The 20,512-nt window shown below is 32.8% G+C and overlaps 1 protein-coding gene across 1 annotated transcript in view; it reads left to right on the top strand.

The window, feature by feature from the left end:
• LOC114334762 (pleckstrin homology domain-containing family G member 5) overlaps nt 1-20,512 on the top strand; it is a 1,826,648-nt gene that overhangs the window by 1,476,148 nt on the left and 329,988 nt on the right. The window contains exons 14-15 of the mRNA XM_050649705.1: nt 2,833-2,953; nt 7,129-7,239. Coding sequence (XP_050505662.1) covers nt 2,833-2,953; nt 7,129-7,239 — 232 coding nt within the window. The remainder of the gene's footprint in view (nt 1-2,832; nt 2,954-7,128; nt 7,240-20,512) is intronic.

Here is a 20,512-nt window from a genome sequence, read left to right on the forward strand (position 1 = left end):
GAGGTCCAGGTAGCTCGAGGACCATTGTTATTATCGTATTTGTGTTCAGTGACCTCCAAAGTAGGGATGGGAAAAGCCTACCGGTTTTAACCTAAAACCGTTTTTTTTTAATTTGGAATAACCGGTTTTACCGGTGGTTTTTTTGTCGCGGTTATAACCGGTTTTTTCTTTTTAAATTAAAAACCGGTTATTAGATTCTTACGGTGATTAGGATTTGGTTAGGAATTATTTTGGATCCAAATCATAATTATTATTCTCAAGTAATTATTCCAAACAAAACCATAATTCAAATTTTATTTTATAAATACAGAAGCAAAATGAAAGTGCAAACTCACATCAGCCAGAAACAAGCCAGTTTTATTATAATATTTCGTTGAAAAGGTATATGTATTCATAATATTTACATAAGAAGTAATCTGACTAATTCCACACTTTGACTCTTGACATTGAAAGTGGGTGAATGACTTTTTCTGATTACCAAAAATAATGTTCTAACTATGAATATCGAATTGCCGATTACGAATACGAATCTCCAAGGATTTCCCTACGTTTTCAAAACGATACACGCATACAGGAAGTATTAAATGAGTTAAAATGTACCTATGTAATTATACAAAATATACAAACGTGTTTAAAGAAATACATGTTACATTTTTTTTGATGATACGAAAAATAAAAGATAAACTGCATTATCCAATTTATTTTTAGGCAAAATAGTTATGTTGATATTACTTTTTTTAAATCCCATTTGAAAGAGTCTGGGAAATTTTTTATAAGTTGAAATGGTTGGGTTAAATTCTATATTATTGCAATATGTATACAGAGAGAGTCTGTAATTTGGAATAAAATCAATATCTCAAATACTAATTGTTTTTTTGGAAAATACTCAGTTCCGTCGATTAGTATTTCAAATTGTACTTTTTGACATACAATAGTAATGTACACAGGGTGTCCCAATTTAGAGATATAATGTCATCGTTGATTTTCTTAAATGCCAACACTGTCATTTTTATAGCTATTTTGATAGGGTATGTAAAGTTATACACAACTGCATAATATCAAATTTTTATTCTCTACCATTTACAAGATAATAGAAAATAACAAAGTTATGTCTGTAATTTGGAATAAATTCAATAATTAAAATACTAATTGTTTTTTTGAAAAATGCTCAGACCCGTCGATTAGTATTTCAAATTGTCATTTTTGACATACAATAATAAGTATACAGGGTGTCCCAATTTAGAGATATGGCGTCATCGTTGATTTTCTTAAATGGCAACACTGTCATTTTGATAGGGTGTGTAAAGTGATACCCAACTGCAAAATTTCAAATTTTTATTCCCTAGCATTTACACGATGATAAAAAATATCAAAGTTATGAAAAACAAGTAGTCAAATAATAATTGAATTTAATTATTTCAATTAAGCAAATGCTCATAACGTTGCCCATTGACAATTTGACAATAATTGAGGGCAACATTATGAGTATTTGCTTAATTGAAATAATTAAATTCAATTATTATTTGATTACTTGTTTTTCATTACTTTGTTATTTTTTATTATCTTGTAAATGGTAGGGAATAAAAATTTGAAATTTTGCAGTTGTGTATAACTTTACACAGCCTATCAAAATAGCTATCAAAACGACAGTGTTGCCATTTAAGAAAATCAATAATGACGTCATATCTCTAAATTGGAACACCCTGTATACATTATTATTGTATGTCAAAAAGGACAATTTGAAATACTAATCGACGGGTCTGAACATTTTTCAAAAAAAACAATGAGTATTTGAGATATTGAATTTATTCCAAATTACAGACTCTCTCTGTATATTAATCTTACGCTATATTATATTTAATAATAATCAATGAATATATAATAATAATAAAATAATAAACAAATATAATAATTAATAGAATAAAATGGTTTTATTAAAAATTGTGTTTTATTTATATTTATATTGATGTTCTTTCGATAGTAGGTATTAATTTTGATCATATTGATATCGAATATCGAGTCGAGTGGAGTATCGCAAACTAAAGTGCATTGTAATTGTAACATTGTAACCTATTGGACTAAAAAAACCAAAAGTCGGTTTTTGGAAAAACCGGTTTTTTTTGGCCGGTTATAACCGCCAGGTTAAACCGTAAGCAAGAAAAGTCGGTATAACCGAAAACCGGTGTTTTGTCAAAAACCGCCATCCCTACTCCAAAGTTCCAGTATAATGACGTTCAACTGGTTCTGATTGAAAATAACGTAAAGATAAAGGAGACAAGGTTAACCCTGGGCACCAGGTAGCTCGAGAACTATAGGCGGTATCATATTCGTCTTCAGAGAACTCAGAAACTCCCGATTGATGATTGTCGAATGATTTAGAATAAAACTAACATGAAACTTCAGGAGATGAGGTCCATCTTGGGCACCAGGTAACTTGAGCACCATCGTCAGTATCATATTTTTTTGTGTTCAGCGGCCTCGAAAACGTCCTGAGTAACAAAACTGAACTCACTCCTGTTGAGTTACCAATTTTTCATTTTCTATGCACTTTGGAAATGCCTTTTCCTTTTACACAAAATGAAATTTTCATTGTACTACCATGAATTTTATTTAAGAACTTTCCTGGCACTTTCCCGAATCGAATGCAAAAAGTTGCATACCCGTCCCATTCATCTTGTTACGGAAAATTGGTAGGTTTAATTACTCGGTTAATATGGTAAGAACTCTGGTAGATTTGGCAACGACATTTGGTGTTTAAAAAAGACTTTTCTAACACTGCTTTTTTGTCGTTCGTAATGTAATTAATTATTTGTACTATATGACCTGTTTCAGGTTAAGACTTATGGATATTTTAGTACAACCGATGCAACGACTTACCAAGTATGGCTTACTTCTGAAAGCTATTCTTAAAAATACAGACGAAGATGTAGAGCGAGAAAATTTACAGACGATGGTGAGTAGGCATACATTATACAAACTCCAATCGGTCGATTCCTCAAATATGTTCACACAATATACTAATACGCCAGTCAATGAGAGCAAGAACAGAATATAACCTCCGAATTCTATCCTAAGTACTGCATAGATTTTAATAAAATTTTGGGAATAGCATCCACTTATCTCCTAATTCAAAGTCTACCCCATTCCGATGTGCGCTTTTTTCTTGGGGGGAGGGGTGGTTCCCACCTCTTTTCGGGGTTGGAAAATTTTTGGTCAATATAACCACGGAAGTGGCTAGAGAACCTAATTCTAAGCAAAAACTGTTCTATAATTTTTTTTTGAAAACTTAATAGTTTTTGAGTTATTCGGGGTTAAAAAGTTGCCATTTTCGTTGAAAAACGTCACCTTTTTGGACGTATTTTTGCGAACACGTTAAAAACTATGCATCTAACTAAAAAAACTGTATAAAACGTTTTTGTAGCCTATAAAAAACAAAGAGATTGGATCCATTATAAATCTTCTAGTTATAACACGAAAAGAGATATGGTAGGTGAAGGATTTTGTTTTATTTTGCATGCTCAAATCGGTGTATTCAACTTAAAATAACAGGGAAATGGTCGACTTAAGGTATATAATGCTACCAATACCTTTTGTAGTGCTTGAGAGGGTCTTTAAAATGAGCTATTGTAAATGTAAATTAAATTCAAACTAAGCGAGATATGCTTCAAAAAATATTGATGACTAATGCATTTTAAGAAAAAATGAGAAATACATTTAACCCCTCATCCACCATAATTTAAATGCATCGTTTTCCTTCTATAATATCTTTTATTGTAGTGCTATTTCTATGCTCAAAAGCTTGGACGGGTTTAAAGTGAATTGTTTTTGAGAAAAGTAAGACCAAATTATAGAGCGCATTTTTAATTTTCTTTAACATCTTCCTTTTTCTCCATGTAACTTGAAAATGATAAGAGATACAGTAATAAAAAACAAAATTTTTATCTAAAAAACCGTACATTTTTGTACTGTATCTTTTTTTCGTATCTCTTATCATTTTCGAGTTACACGGTGAAAAAGAAAGATTTTTAAGGAAATTTAAAAATGCGCTCTACAATTTGATCTTATTTTTATCAAAAACCATTCAAGTCTAACTTTTTAAACATAGAAATAACACTATAATAAAATAAACAAGACGAAAACGGCGGGTCCGTTGGGAAAAAGATTCCCATGAGATTTTTTTGCATAATCACATTCGTGAGACATCCCAGAATAAGGTTCAAGAAGTCGCCCACTTGAAAAGTGGTTCAATTTTTTTAAAAAAATTTTTTTAATCAAATTGCAAAAATCATTATTCTTGGCTCCGACAATTTTTTGGACTACTATGGACAAAAAAGTTCTCTTTCAATTTTTCTCTGAAGTTGATCTTTTTCGAGGCATAAGCAATTTTAAATTTGAAAAACGCTAAAATGACCCTTTTTAAGACTTAATAACTCGGTCAAAAATTATTATTATGAAAGTTAGAAAGTGACTAAATCAAAATTTAAAGCCTCCGCTACATGATCCTGAAGAAATCTGTGTTATAAACTTATTACTAAACTGTTATTTTTAATTAATAACAATGGGCAGTTAGATCGTATTGACGCGGCTGTAAATGTGAGTGCAAGTAAGATGCACAATTGGACTGCCGGAATGGCATCTCTCTCGCACTCAGCATTTACGGCCTCCAACACGTGCATGGCGCTCATTACTATTTCTTAAAAATAACAGCTTAATATTAAAATAATGACAAACATTTTTTCAGGATCTTGTATGGGGGCATTAAACTTTGATTTAGTCACTTTCTGACTTTCATGATAATAAGTTTTAGCCGAGTAATTAAGCCTTGAAAATCGCCATTTTTCGTTTTTTTTTTTTCAATTTTAAATTGCTTATAACTCGAAAACGATCAACACCAGAGAAAAATTATAGGAGACCTTTTTTATCCAGGATAGTCCAAAAAACCTACAAAAAATTGTCCTGGCCAAAAACATTAATATTTGCAATTTGATTAAAAAAAATAAAAAAAAAATTTGGACCACTTTTCACGTGGGCGACTTCTTGAACCTTGTTCTGGGATGTCTCACGAATGTGATTATGGAAAAAAACTCATGAGAATTTTTTCCCAACGAACCCGCCGTTTTCGCCTTGTCTAAAAGGTATTGTAGAAGGAAAACTATGTATTTAAATTCTGGTGTATGAGTGGTTAAATTTATACACCTCAATTTTTCTTAAAATACATTAGTCATCAATATTTTTTGCAGCGTATCTCGCTTAGTTTGAATGTAATCGACCGTTTCTCTGTTATTTTAAGTTGAATACACAGATTTGAGCATGCACAAAAAATAAACAAATTTTTCTTCTACCATATTTCTTTTTGAATTAAAACTAGAAGATTTATGAATGAATGAATCTATTTGTTTTTTATCAGCTACAAAAATTATTTATATAGTTTTTTAGTTAGATGCATAGTTTTGAAGGCCTTCGCAAAAAACCGTCCGAAAAAGGTGTCCTTTTTCAATGAAAATTTTCAACCACGAATAACTAAAAAAGTATTGAGTTTTCAAAAAAAATTTAGAACAGATTTTGCTTAGAATTAGGTTCTCTAGCTACTTCCATTGTTATTTTAATCAAAAAATATTCCACCCCCTTGAAGGGATGGGAACCGCCCCCAAGATAAAAGCGCCATGGTATATAGGGTAGACTTTGTTTCTTGAGCTATTCCTTGCTTACTGTGAAATATCAAGTAAATTGATGTAGTTCGGTAGGATGGAATTCGGAGCCAAATACCCTCATTGACTGCCCTATAAGTGTGCATGTGCTCAAACAACCTAGTTCTATGTTTCTTGTTTCTTTTTAGCCTTCTGTTTACCCTATCAGGTCGTCGGATTTGGGCTAGGTATTTTAATTTCCACTCACCCATATTTTCCATTGTTGTCTGTTTCCTGAAGTTATTATCAATTCTTCGAATGATTTTTGTGTAACTTTTACCACCTCTACTATTTGCTTATTTATTTTCTTTTCTTGCCATCTTTGTTCATTGCTGACCTTGTTCGTGCTGTCTGTTTCTTTTTCTTTTTACGATGTCCTTTGCTTTGTAGATTTTTCTTGTAATTCTGTTGAGATGCATGCTCATTAAATACGCTTACCAGTTCATGTGTCTCTTTGCTATTTTATTTATTATTGGTTCTTGGGTGACCATTCTTCTAATAGTCTCGTGGCTTAATCTATCCAATATCTCTTATCTCTATTGCATTTAGTATGCTTTTATGTTTTCCAGAATTGTGTAGTTTTCACTTGCATAGAGCACTGTCGTAATCAGTATTGTGTTACATATATATTTTTATCGTTTTCTTTCTTGTAAGTTCTATTTTTTCAGTATTCGAGCTAACGCATAGTATAACTTGTTTGATTTTTTTGCTCTATTTGTTATTTCCCAGAATATTTTTTCGTCATTAGTAAGTGTACCTCCCAGGTATTCGTAAGTTTTAACTAGGTTTACATTTTATCTTTATTTCATTATATTTCTTTGCTTCTTTGCCGCTGATCATTACTATCTCAATTTTTCCTTGTTTATTTTCTGCATTTTGTTCTCAGAATCTGCTATTAGTTTTCTCTCGTCCTCATATATTAGGGCTCTATTGTTGTAATATCGAGTATCCTATTGGGGGTTGGTTCTTACTTAGGAATTTGTTATCAATTCATTCATCACTATTATAAATAGCAAAGGGCTGACACTACCTCCTGTTGAATACCTCTCTTCCAATTAAATTCTTTCTGATTTTTCCCTGTTATTTGTACTCTTTCTTTTACCTCTTTGTAAGTACTCTCTAAATTTTTTATCAATGAATGTGTTACATTTATTTTCCTCAAGTATTTCCCTATAATTAATCTTTCTATCGTATCAAATGCTGCTTTTAGGTCCATGAATGCTAATACTTGTTTTCCTCTGTGTCCATGCTTCTTCCCATTAGCTTCGTACTGATAATTATATATATCATGTTGTCATTTTGTCTTTCTTCCTGATCTAAATGCCGCTTGTTAATGCCATATTTACATTTTTATTCTGCACAAAAAACGTATTAACACTTTTTAGCATCGTATGCTTTACCTCTGATAGCCATAAATCAATGGCAATTATATTTTTTCTAGATCAAAATGGTGGACGATTTCGTAAATAACGTCAATTCCAGTTTGAAGCATCGACAGGATAAAGAAAGACTGAAGGGTATAATAGCGAGAATCGAGAGCTACGATATCGTCGTAAGTGTATTTATTTAATAAACTTTCTTAAATTTGAGCAAACATTGATTCGGAAAATTCTCCCCTTAGATATTTTTTCATTTTTATTTTATTTTAAATTTATGTTTTCACTCGCTACCTACTCATATTACATTGAAAATCGACAAAAAAATATTGGTAACTTTATTTTAAGGCTCAACTGGATGATTTCATTTAATTTTTTTATTTGTTTATAAATTATTCTTTATGATTTTTTAAATAAAGATCTGAGCAGTGTGGTATATTGATAGGAGTATGATATATTTAATAAAATTCGAACGTGCTGTTTTTAAGTTTTTGATTTTTTTTAAATATTACCAAAGAACGGCAGTTCTCGCCAGTGGCGCACATCCACACTCCCCTACACGCGACACTATATATACACGAAATTTTCGGTTTTCTAAATCTGACTGAATTGAACATTGGGCCAACTCCCATCTTAATGTTCAGGTAAAGACTCACCCATTCATATATCAACCATCCATTTTGGTCCAAGGGTGTGGATTTTACGGCCCTTGCTATTTAGGGTCTGTTTTTCGTTCTCGTCCCCAAAACTCCCAAAAACTACGAAAATTTAACTCCCAGTATGTATGTATGTATGTGGAAAAGTTAAACCAATCTAAATTTTTTTTCTGTGTTTAAAGAGGGGGTCAGGGCCGATTCACAACCGATGTAGTTTGTGACTTTTGACCACCCATAAGCCAGCTATAGGACTTGGTAGAATAGAATAGAATAGAAATATGCTTTATTGTCACTGAAAATTATACAATTTTATGGACAAAGCTTAAGAGACACGAAAGAGATATACATAACAATAACAAATACAATTTTATAAAATTGGATAAATCGTCAATAAAAAAAATATAAGCAAGTTAAAAAAGTGAAGTAAAAAAACAAAAACCAATATATTGCAAAATTACTATAAATTGCAAAATTGAACATACAACATAATATAATAAAACACAAACAAAGGAACTAATAAGTTTAAGCTGCTGTATGTGACACCCAAATATAGATAAATACAATTTAGTTACTTGTACATTACTGTGATTTCTTAGTTAGTCATTAAGAAACTCTTCTACTGAATAATATGGTTTTTTAGATAAATGAGCTTTTGTCGTTTTACGGAACTTGAGAAATGATGTTACAGATTTGAGTTGTAAAGGGAGATGGTTGTATAGTTTTTTTGCGGAATATAGTATAGATTTCTTTACTAACTCAGAAGACGGGATCGGTAAATAGACATTAAAAGTTGAATTTCTGGTGGAGTAGTCATGATGAGGCCCTGCTGGAAAGATATGCATGTGTTTACGAATTAAGCAAACAGTTTCTAAAATATACAAAGATGGAAGGGTTCAAATTTCGTGATCTTTAAAGTAACTTCTGCAATGGGTTGTTCTTCTGAGGCCAAACAGATATCTTATTGCTCTTTTTTGTAATTTGAAAATAACATCAAATTGGGCAGCTGTACTAGACCCCCAAAAAGGAAGACCATATCGAAGATGAGACTCGAATAAAGAAAAATATGTTATTTTAGAAGATGCTAAATTGAGTTCCTTCGAAACAGATCTTATGGCATAGCAGGCTGAGGCGAGTTTCTTACTTAACAAATCGATATGAAGGGACCACTTGAGGTCGCTGTCTAAAAGAATACCAAGAAATTTTACAGAATCAACGGTAGAGATCTGGCTGCTATTCACAAGCAGTGGTTGAAGAGCACCTTTATCCGATAATGCTACCGTTTTATCCACGTTAAAGGAGAGTAAATTAGAGTCAGACCAGGTTTTTATCGTAAGAAGATCAGAAGTTATAGTTGCATGAAGAGTTGCAATAGTTGAGTTGCTCCAAGTGATACTGGTATCATCAGCAAAAAGAAAAAATTTTCCATCGATTTTTAAATTTGTGATACAGTAGGTACAAAACGGCATATTCCTTGGGGGTATATATCTTCGGTTCAAGAAGAGACAGGAGAACCGAAAATACACCAAATCAATAATATTGACTTAAGCTTTCAAATGGTGTCTAAGGCCGCGTTCAGAGTGGACGAGCAAAGAGCAAAGAGCAAAGAGCAAAGAGCAAAGCGGAGAAATCAAACTCATACTGGGAAATGGAGGTACACAGAGTGCTAGCAAAGAGCAAAGCGGCGAAACCAAACAAGTTTGATTTTTTCGCTCGCACTCTTTGGTCCATGTGGTGAGACCGCTCCCGTCTGAAAAAATTTTTGATTCGGTTTCTTTGTCAATTCCTATTCAAAAATGTCCCCTTTAAACAAATCTGAAGAGCACCGGGCGGAATTTTTGGGCAGAAATTGTTTAAACAATTTTATCTACTCTATGTTATATTATGTGTAAGTTTTTAGTTTGTGAAAACTGTCATTCTAGATAGCAGTGCGTGAAGTGTTTAAAGTGAGCGTGAAGTAACAATGTATTTTAAATGGGACTTACTTTTTCGCACTGTTTTTAACACACTTTCATATAATCAAATATCCTTAACTTTGGCGTTGTCATGGTGATGACATAATGAGCAATAAATTACGACAAAAGTTTTTACAGTTTTGTGGTTTGAAAGAAGTTAGACTTTTTAAATGTCAAAGTTCTAAAAATTGTAGAATAGAAATGAATTCCAGTGACGAAGAGTTACAGTTTTTTTATTTGTTTATGGTAGAGTAGATAAAATATTGTATGAACTGTGCGTGAAGTATTTTTGCGAACTTACGCGATGTATAGCACTCGTTCCGCTGTCGCTCGTGCTCTAAATATCGCGTGCGTTCGCAAAAAGCATACTTCACGAACTGTTTCATAAATAACTATTTTTAAACAAATACAAAAGATCACGTTTTTTTGCCCCGGAACATATATTTTTAGGTTTTTTGGGTTATTCTAAACAAAAACGGTATCTTGTAATATTTCCCAAAAATTAATAGTGTTCGAGTTATAGGCGATTTAAAATATGAAAAATGCGAAAATACGCATTTTCGGGGCTTAAAAATTCATATTTCAATTAGTATTTTTGAGGTTGCCAGATACTTAAATTGATGATTAAACATTCAGCTTCGATTCTGAAGAGTAATCGCGTCTAACCTTAATTTATACCCTTGTTTTTTATTTGTTAAATATGCGTGTTTATCCGATTTTTTTGCCGGTGCGGCGCGCTCTATTTCAAAAATCTCCTATTTCCTCCGAAAATTATTTTTTCTAGATTTTTTGGGACATTCTAAATAAAATAAGTTTCTTGACATTTTTCTCAAAAGTTAATAGTTTTAAAGTTATAAGTTAATAAAAGACTCATTTTTGGATTTTAAATCGCTTATAACTTTAAAACTGTTAACTTTTGAGAAAAATGTCAAGAAACTTATTTTATTTAGAAAATCCCAAAAAATCTAGAAAAAAATAATTTTCGGAGGAAAATAGGAGATTTTTGAAATAGAGCGCGCCGCACCGGCAAAAAAATCAGATAAACACGCATATTTAACAATTAAAAAACAACGGTATAAATTAAGGTTAGACGCGATCACTCTTCAGAGTCTTGAAGCTCAATGTTTAAACTTAAATTTAAGTATCTGGCAACCTCAAAAATACTAATTTAAATATGAGTTTTTAGGCCTCGAAAATGCGTATTTTCGCATTTTTCAGATTTTAAATTGCCTATAACTCGAAAATTATCAATTTTTGAGAACATTTACAAGATACCTTTGTTGTTTAAAATGACCCACAAAACTTAAAAATATATGTTCCAGAGCAAAAAACATGATCTTTTGTATTTGTTTAAAAAAATTGTTTAAACAATTTCTGGCCAAAAATTCCGCCCGGCACCCTTCAGATTTGTTTAAAGGAAATTTTAAAATATTTTTAAATAGGAATCCACAAAGAGACCGAATCGGAAATTTTTTCAGACGGGAGCGGTCTCACTACATGGACTACTGTGAGAGTAAAGAGCAAATATCCTACCCTGCCGAGTGGAAAAAAACTAAACTCTCGTCTAGCGTAACTACCCGCTATTAGCACTTCTTTGCTCTTTGCTCTTTGCTCTTTGCTCGTCCACTCTGAACGTGCACTTTTTGCTCTTTGCTCTTTGCTCTTTGCTATTTGCTCTTTGCTCGTCCACTCGGCCTAAGCCAGCAGGATCAGACATACACACGGCTCAATATAAGCGAAAAACTGAAAAACTAACTTTGAAAATTTTGGTTTTTCGACAATTACTCAAAATTTCAACCTACGAATTGCGCCAATAACTGAACCTTTGTAGAAGGACTCTAGGCGAATCTAACGGTGTATACCTAATATCCGGGAAAATTCGAATTCTTAAGTTATAGGCTTCATAAATGTGATCAAATCTATTTCTTATGGGAAAAACGGTTTTTCAATCTCAATAATTCCTGTAATAGCTTCAGTTATCATACTTGACCTTAGATTCATCAGATACTACTTGTCAATATGTTTCAAACTCATGTTTAGTGATCAAAATAGGTTAAGTCGTTTAGAAGTTATTAAGCTCCAAAATATAATCCAATTAACGATTATTCCCTAAATGGTTTATGTAGTGGTTACGACGCTAAATTTGATCTGGCAACGGGCAATTCGAGTTCATTTACCGACCATCCCAATATTTTTTTTAATCTATTTCGAAAAGAAAAAAATGTAGTGTACATTCGATGGACACTAGATCATTTGGGAGATAATGCGACAAAGGTATTTTATAAAGCTTAACGTGTAATCGAGGAACATTGCATTTAACTTCATACATTTAATTTATAAATAACTTTGAAAATCTTCTGATACAAGAATAAAAAACCGCTACATATTCCAGCTACAAAAGATCTGATATGAATATTACGTGGCGCGAAAATGTATTTTCATTTTGATGCAAAACAAAATTCTAGTTTTATTTTAAAGGATTTTTCCATAATATTTGCTAAATTTGAAGTAAAACGCGACAAAAAATAGTAACTTTGATACAGTTTGAATTTTGAAACTCTTTTGTGGCGCGTTTACTTAAAATTTAGCAAACATTATGGAAAAATCTTTTAAAATAAAAGTAGAATTTTGTTTTGCATCAAAATGAAAATACATTCTCGCGCCACGTAATATTCATATCAGATCTTTTGTAGCTGGAATATTAATTATATGCGCAACTCATTTTTACGGCGTTTTGCGGTTTTTTATTCTTGTTTCTTTTTTACACTACAAAAATAATTACACTACATCAATACCGTTTCTGTGTTGTCACAAAATACATTATATTATACCAGGTGGTGAATTGGAAAACGGGCCATAGGAAACTCAATGTAAAATTTAAATCTGTTGAATTCCTGCTTCCTTAATTATTTTACATCAAAAGACATTAGAAACTATTTGTAGAGGATTGCAATCTGTATTGAAAACAACTGTTAAAATTCTTCTACGAATTAAGCATATTCCAAAATTTTGTATAAATATAATATATTTTTCAGTTTTTCAGCCCAAAATTAGGCCGCCCACAGTGCAATAATGTGTCACAATGAAGTTATTATTTTCACATTTTTGAACTGTCAATATTTTTATTTTATCATTTATTGTTTAAAAACAATACAGTTGATAAGATACCCTCAGTTGCGGAGAAAGTATTAATAATAAAGGTTTTTTTATTCAGTCAATGGTGTGAGCACTGTCAGTTAAATAGTAACGTGTGGCCTAACTTTTACACACATACCTACTGTGGCAAATGTATCTATTTTTCAAAATTTTGGAATGCAACTTTTGATTTTAATACAGATTTCATTTTTCTACAAATAATCTCTCATGACTTTTGATAAAAAATAATTAGGGAAGGAGGAATTCAACAGTTTAGAATTTTACATTGAGTTTCCTATGGCCCGTTTTACGATTCACCACCCGGTATAATATGAAAATTACTGTTTACTATGAGAAATTGATTTAACTCATTTTCCCTTGTACTTGGCGAAACAAACAGAATATCTTATTCTATAAGTACCTATTATGTTTATACGGGATTTAGCCACAATGATTGGTGTAATAAAAATTACATTTTTAATTAACTAATGTTTTCTAACTAATGTTTCGATTTCCGGAGTGGAAAAAAGAAAATTATTCAGATACATTCTGGGAAGATTTTTTAACCTGATTTTTTAGGTCAATCCTTTTAAACAATAAAATTTTGGCCTCGATCTTATTGACTATAGCAATATGTAGTTTAAAAAAATTGTTTGAAAATGATGTTTTTGCCCTAACGGTATCAAAAATTCGTATTGTTTTTGTGTGTTATTTTGTATTAATTTGATTTTATAATAAATATGTATCATAGACGTGATTATTGAAAAAATTAATTTTTTAATTTTGATCATGGTTGTTTTGTATGTCGCATGTGCATTGTGTATTGAATTTTTTTCAATTATTTGTTTATCAACTTTTTTTATTGCGCTATTTTTGGTATGTTGTTGTTTTTGACTTCTTTTATTATTGACAACCAAAACCTACAGCATTCTGCTGATGGGTTTGCTTCATTTTTCTTTGTTGGGTAGGATTAGGGCTGCTTCTTTGACTTTTTTCTTATTCATTTCTGTTATTTTTATGATTATTAATGCATCTTTTCATTGTATTCTGTGCTCCTTTTCCCAGGTATGTTTGCATATTTGGGACTTCTCAAAGTCTCTGCTAGTGATGTGTTTCATGCTTGTTTATTCTGACACTTAGTGGTCTTGAGGTTTCTCCCACGTATCATACATTGCTGCATTCACAAGGTATTTTGTAGATTCACTTTTTGGATCTGCCTTGTGTGTTGTTGGGTTTGGTGTTGGACAGCATGGATCTCAGATTGTTGGTTGTTTTGATGCTGTAATAATTGTTTCCTATCCTTCTCAATTTTTCTGACAAGCCCTTAACCTATGAATTGTTGTTCCTAAACCCACTTTCAAGCTTCTAAAGAATAGTTTTTATTTGTTCATGAGAAATGATTAGCATTCAAATTTTGGTAATAATGTTCTGAAAGAAGTATTTACATATATCTATCATTTTTAAACATTTAATGTATTTTGTTAGTACCTGTTGGTACTGAGTTGCAGACATTTTCATATAATATGTTTCCGTCAATAATTCTGATAAAGCATGGAAAAATATCAACTTTTGCAGATTCTCTACAATTCCTCTTCCAATATTGTGCAAAAAGTCGATCGAAAGATTCCAATATTGAGAGTCACTATGTGAGATTCCCAAGCGTAGAGAATATATGCTTTATCTTAAGTACAATTTAGCAACACTAAATCGAAATAACAATTTGCATTTCTTTCAGATGGTAACTTTTATTTTAAAAACAACTTTACGACTTGTAGTCTCAAAGAGCAATTCAATATAGTTGGAGCAACGGTAATGCTTGCTTAAATATGCGTCACTAAAGGATGTGTTCGGCAATAACAGCATAAAACTTTAGCATACCGCTTTTATGGCGCTTTTAAACGTCTACTGCTTTTGAGAATGTACGTTTCGGATAGTTTTTACTGACAATATTATTCGTAGGATTACATGTTTTCAGAAATAGTTACAAAATATCAAGTGGAGAAAGAATAATTTGTCTATCGACAACCAATAGACAATAGATTCAGAACTACATTATTATAATATATAGAATCAAAGCTTTGACAACGACAATATCGACAGTATTTAAAAAATTTCTTTGTTTGTGGTATCTTATCTTTAGGTTTAATATTATTACTAGTTATATTATTAATAGTTTAATATTTAATATTAATGACTAATCGAGTAAAAATCTTACTATCATTCCATAATAATTATTAATCCATAAATTTATTTCATTGGTATTTATTCTTAATAACTTACTTGTCTCTTATTGTCTCAAAAGACACCGCACATATATTATTACATTAATAGATTCGTCCCGAAATTTCAATCATTTGATACCCTTGCGCCAACTCTGAGTTTTGCTTAATTAGGGCGGTAATTGTAATTAAAGTTTATAGAAATCGCATTTTGAAGTCCATAAAACTGGCATTCATAAATAATTAGTCTAGCGGCTAGTCTTTTCACAATTAGCTAAAGCCGATTAGAGGCGGTACAACAGACCAAATAATACCTACTTTATTATCAATAATAATAGGATACGATAAGAGTAAGTCTGTGTCTTAATCCCTCAGAAAGATTTATGGAGTAAGCGAATTACAAAATCTTTTTTCTCTCTTTGACACACATACATTCCCATCTGATTTTAGATTTATTTTTATTAATTTATGCTCTTATAATTCAAAATACAGAGTTGGCGCAATGATAAGAAATGCTCGTGAATTCGGGACGAATCTGTTCATAAAAATTTAATTTCATTTGAGTGACATTTTATTTATCATATGATAGTGTAGGAAACAAAGGTTGAACCTTGCAAAATGGACACAAGTCCGGTTTTATTTTTTTTCTGGTATATCAAGGTGTGCTTATTATAAGACTAACTTTTTCTGAAAAAATTTCGCCCCGGAACCTCCCTTTTCACCTCTTTAAAGGGGGTAATTTGTGGTTTTTGAGGAAAGTAGCCCTTCCTGTAACTTTTACAAAAAAATTTCTTTTATAGAAATATGAAGAGGACTATATTTTCTACGATTTATTTCCAACACCATCTCTCTATCATCCACCGTTTAGCGGGGGTGGCGCCCTAAAGTTGACAAGTTTTTAAAAAAGATGTTTTTAAAAAAATATATATTTTTCCCTAACTGTAACGGAAATTAAGAAGAAATCCTGCGGCAATTATTCACAAATAATTGACTGATTTTTTGGTATAGGTTTTACTTAAGGATAATTGCCCTTTTTTTAATTACAGGGTGTTACATTTTAAAAAACCTCTTTTTATACCATCTGAACCGTTTATGCTAGAGTAAAAAGACTTTCAGCGGTTACCCATGTACTGGTGCTATTTATAAATTTGTATAATGCACCCCCATTTTTTCCCCGGAACCACCCCAAAAAAACGAAGAATTAATAAATAAATTGATTTTCTTGGAATCCTTCACACACAATGCCCTTTATTAATATGCTTCATACATCATTTTGTGGACGTTATTATTACCCATGCATGGACACCAAAAGCAATTTCCTAGTGCAACCCCTTAAGCAAAAAAAAAATAAATAAAATGGGGGGTTGAAAATTTTTTTTTGTTTTTTGCTTTTTGATCCATATGGGCATATGCTTCATCAATAGTGCTTTTCAAAAATATATATGGTTATTGCAACATCTCTGCGAAAACCACCCCTATCCTTGAAAATGTACTGCAGAAACTACCCCTATCCCTTGGCGAGCATGTTTTTACGATTTTCTCATTACCTATGTATTATTTTTAAACAAAACTTATACAAGGTTAAAGACCACTATTTACTCTAAAAATTATGTCCTATTCATTTTTTCGTATAAGCAACGGTTACGGCACAGTGGCGCCGTAAACCTCATATATGCTTTGGCGGGCTCCAGTTTTTGTTTTTTATTTCGTCATCTGTTCGTTTTCTTGATAAAGTACTTATGCAAAATAAAACAACACAGTGTAACCTACAAATTATGACTTATGCACATTTTACATTCTTTGCTCCCCAAAGCCACAGTGGTGGCCCAAAATAAATTTTTGCATATTTTCGCCACCTACATGCATTTTATTGCATTAATGCTACCTTAACAGCACAATATTTACCCTTAGGTGGTCGCTACGAAGTGGTGGATCCAGGGAGGGGTGATGGGGGTGAACACCTCCCCCCCTCTCAAACCAAGTCATATTATATTCAAATATTATAAAAATATTCATTTATTTTTATAGAAATTTAACCAATTGGCACCCCCCTTTTAACGATGCTGGATCCGCTACTGTCGCTAAAGCATAAAAAGTCATTCTTATAAAAATAATATTAATATTATATAAGTATTTCTATAAAAAAAATGAATATTTTATAATCTTCAAATATAATATCACTTGGTTTGAGAGGGGTGGGGGTGATCGCCCCCATCACCCCTCCCTGGATCCACCACTGCTTAGCGACCACTTAGGGGTGAATATTGTGCTATTAAGGTAGCATTAACGCAATAAAATGCGTGTAGGTGGCGAAAATATGAAAAAATTTATTTTGGGCCACCACTGTAGCTTTGGGGAGCAAAGAATGTAAAATGTGCATAGGTCATGATTTGTAGGTTACACTGTGTTGTTTTATTTTACATAAGTACTTTATCAATAAAACAAACAGATGACGAAAAAATAAACAAAAACTGGAGCCCGTCAAAGCATATATGAGGTTTACGGCGCCACTGTACCGTAACGGTTGCTTAAACGAAAAAAATGAATAGGACCTAATTTTTAGAGTAAATAGTGGTCTTTACCTTGTATAAGTTTTGTTTAAAAAAAATGAATAGGTAATGAGAAAATCGTAAAAACATGCTGGATAAGGTATAGGGGTAGTTTCTGCAGTATATTTTCAAGGATAGGGGTGGTTTGCGCAGGGATGTTGCAATAACCATATATATTTTTGAAAAGCACTATTGATGAAGCATACGCCCATATGGATCAAAAAGCAAAAAACAAAAAAAAAATTTTAACCCCCCATTTTATTTATTGTTTTTGGCTACAAGGGTTGCACTAGGAAATCGCGTTTAGTGTCGATGTATGGGTAATAATAACCTGCACAAAATGATATATGAAGCATATTAATGAAGGGCATTGTGTGTGAAGGATTCCAAGAAAATCACTTTATTTATTAATTCTTCTTCTTTTTTGGGTGGTTCCGGGGAAAAAATGGGGGTGCATTATACAAATTTGTAAATAACACCAGCACATGGGTAATCGCTGAAAGTCTTTTTACTCTAGCATAAACGGTTCAGATGGTATAAAAAGGGGTTTTTTAAAATGTAACACCCTGTAATTAAAAAAAGGGCAATTACCCTTAAGTGAAACCTATACGAAAAAATCAATCATATATTTGTGAATAATCTCCGTAGCACTTCTTTTTAATTTCCGTTACAGTTAGCGAAATATATATTTTTTCTAAAAACATCTTTTTTAAAAACTTGTCAACTTTGGGGCGCCACCCTTGCTAAACGGTGGATGATAGAGAGCTGCTGTTGGAAATAAATCGTAGAAAATATAGTCCTCTTCATATTTCTATAAAAGAAATTTTTTGTAAAAGGTACAGGAAGGGCTACGTTCTGCAAAAACCATAAATTACCCCCTTTAAAGGGGTGAAAAGGGGGGTTCCGGGGCGAAATTTTTTCAGAAAAAGTTAGTCTGATAATAAGCACCCCTTGATATGCCAGAAAAAAAATAAAACCGGACTTGTGTCCATTTTGCAAGGTTCAACCTCTGTTTCCTACACTATGATGTGTGCGGTGTTCTGTTATGTCTTGGATGGCTTTAGGCGAGGACAGGATTCATGATACTATCAATAATTAGATAGTATCTTCCTGTAGCCTCAAATACGTCCGAGTTCGCGCATGATGACGTAACTGGAGACCGGAAGTTGAATTTGAATTATTGTTTAAGTTAAATGTGATTTGTATGTATTCTGTGATGAAATTATTCAATTAGCAACATAACATTTAACTTCAATGTATTCGAAAAATATTTTATGTCGAGACTCCTGTCAAAATAACTGTCAAAAATAAAATATAAAATACACTTAGCTTACAACCGCGAGCAATTCAAACTAATCGGACATTACGAAGGATTACGAACCCTTACGAACTTGCCGGTCTCCAGTTACGTCACGACTTCCGGATGTGCAATATATTATCTTGTTATTTATAGTATCATGACAGGATTGATGTTTTGTGCAAATGTAGGATATATGTTAGGTTAGAGAGGTGGAGAATGGATAGAGAGTTTTATGGTGTCACTGTATAAAGGTAAAGGAGACATTTAGGAATGTAGAAACTATAGAGAAATACAGTTAATGTCACACACAATCAGAATTTGGGAAACAACTTTACAGCGAAGGCACAGAAGGCAAATATCGATAGGAAAAGAACCACCGTTTGGGTTTATGCTAGGACCTGGTAAATATCATTAGATCACTGTTGTGTAACAGACGCTTCTACGTTGTGCTAATTTGAAAAAAGAGCATATGGAGAGAACAAAAAAATGGCCTACCTCAAGGAAGCGTTCTGGCGCCTTCCCTTTTTAACATCTACACTAACAACCAACCAATGCACTCCCAGACTAAGAGTTTTGTTTACGCTGATCTTATTATCGCATCGTCGTAAAGGGGAACCACTCTCACAAGTAGAATCGACAATGGAAGAGGCTTTAAACATGATGTCAACTTACTACAAACAAAAATCATTAAAACCAAACCCTACTAAAACCCAAGTATGTGCATTCCGTCTCAACAACCATCCGGTGCATGTAAAACTTAATGTTTCTTGGACATACTGATGCTTGGAATATACTGATAAGCCCAAATATCTTGGAGTCCAAATAACTACCGGTTGTATCAAGCCTACCCCTCTTTCCATACTGTACCGGGCAGCTGGATTCGCTTCACCAGATGACCATAGATGCGCCTCACAATATATGGAAAGGTTCAGGCAAACTTTCGATGAACGGCACCAATTATACGGGTTTGACGAACCGCCAGGAACCAGCCGACTTAAATCAAGGAAAAGGTTTATGAGAAATGTCAGCGTCGGACCACCCGAACTGTTCCCCCTACATCCAGAGCGACTTAATGAAATGAACCTGGACTGGAGAGTGGAGAACCTGGCGGACACTCAACCGCATACGCGCAGATGTTGCCCCTGTACAACAAAACCTCATTAAATGGGGCATCAAGACAGATAACGACGCACTTTGTGAATGTGGGGAAATACAGAACGTGGAGCACCTGAGAGTATGCAGACTTTGCCCATCACAGTGCACCCTCGATGATTTATGGCTCGCAAATACAAAGGGTGTAGACGTAGCCAGATACTGAGCAGAAAAACTGTAGTCGGATCCAGACACGAAAAAGTAAGTAAGTATGCTAGGAATGAGGACAACGGATGCCTTGTTTGATGCCAAGAAATATTGGAGGGTATGTGGTTGGGACGAATGGTTGGGGACATCGAATTGCTTGGTAGAAAACTAAGACGAATAGGAGAATTGAAATACCTTGACTCCTACATAACGTAACATGGGACAATATATCTAGAAATTGTCCACAGGATACAGGCAGGTGTTGTAAGCGAATCAACGGAATACTCTGTGATCGAAAAATTGGTGTGAAGGGCTGAAAGGAAACATATATAAGAGTGT

Source organism: Diabrotica virgifera, chromosome 4 (assembly GCF_917563875.1).
Source record: "Diabrotica virgifera virgifera chromosome 4, PGI_DIABVI_V3a".
In the NCBI taxonomy this organism is placed as follows: domain Eukaryota; kingdom Metazoa; phylum Arthropoda; class Insecta; order Coleoptera; family Chrysomelidae; genus Diabrotica; species Diabrotica virgifera.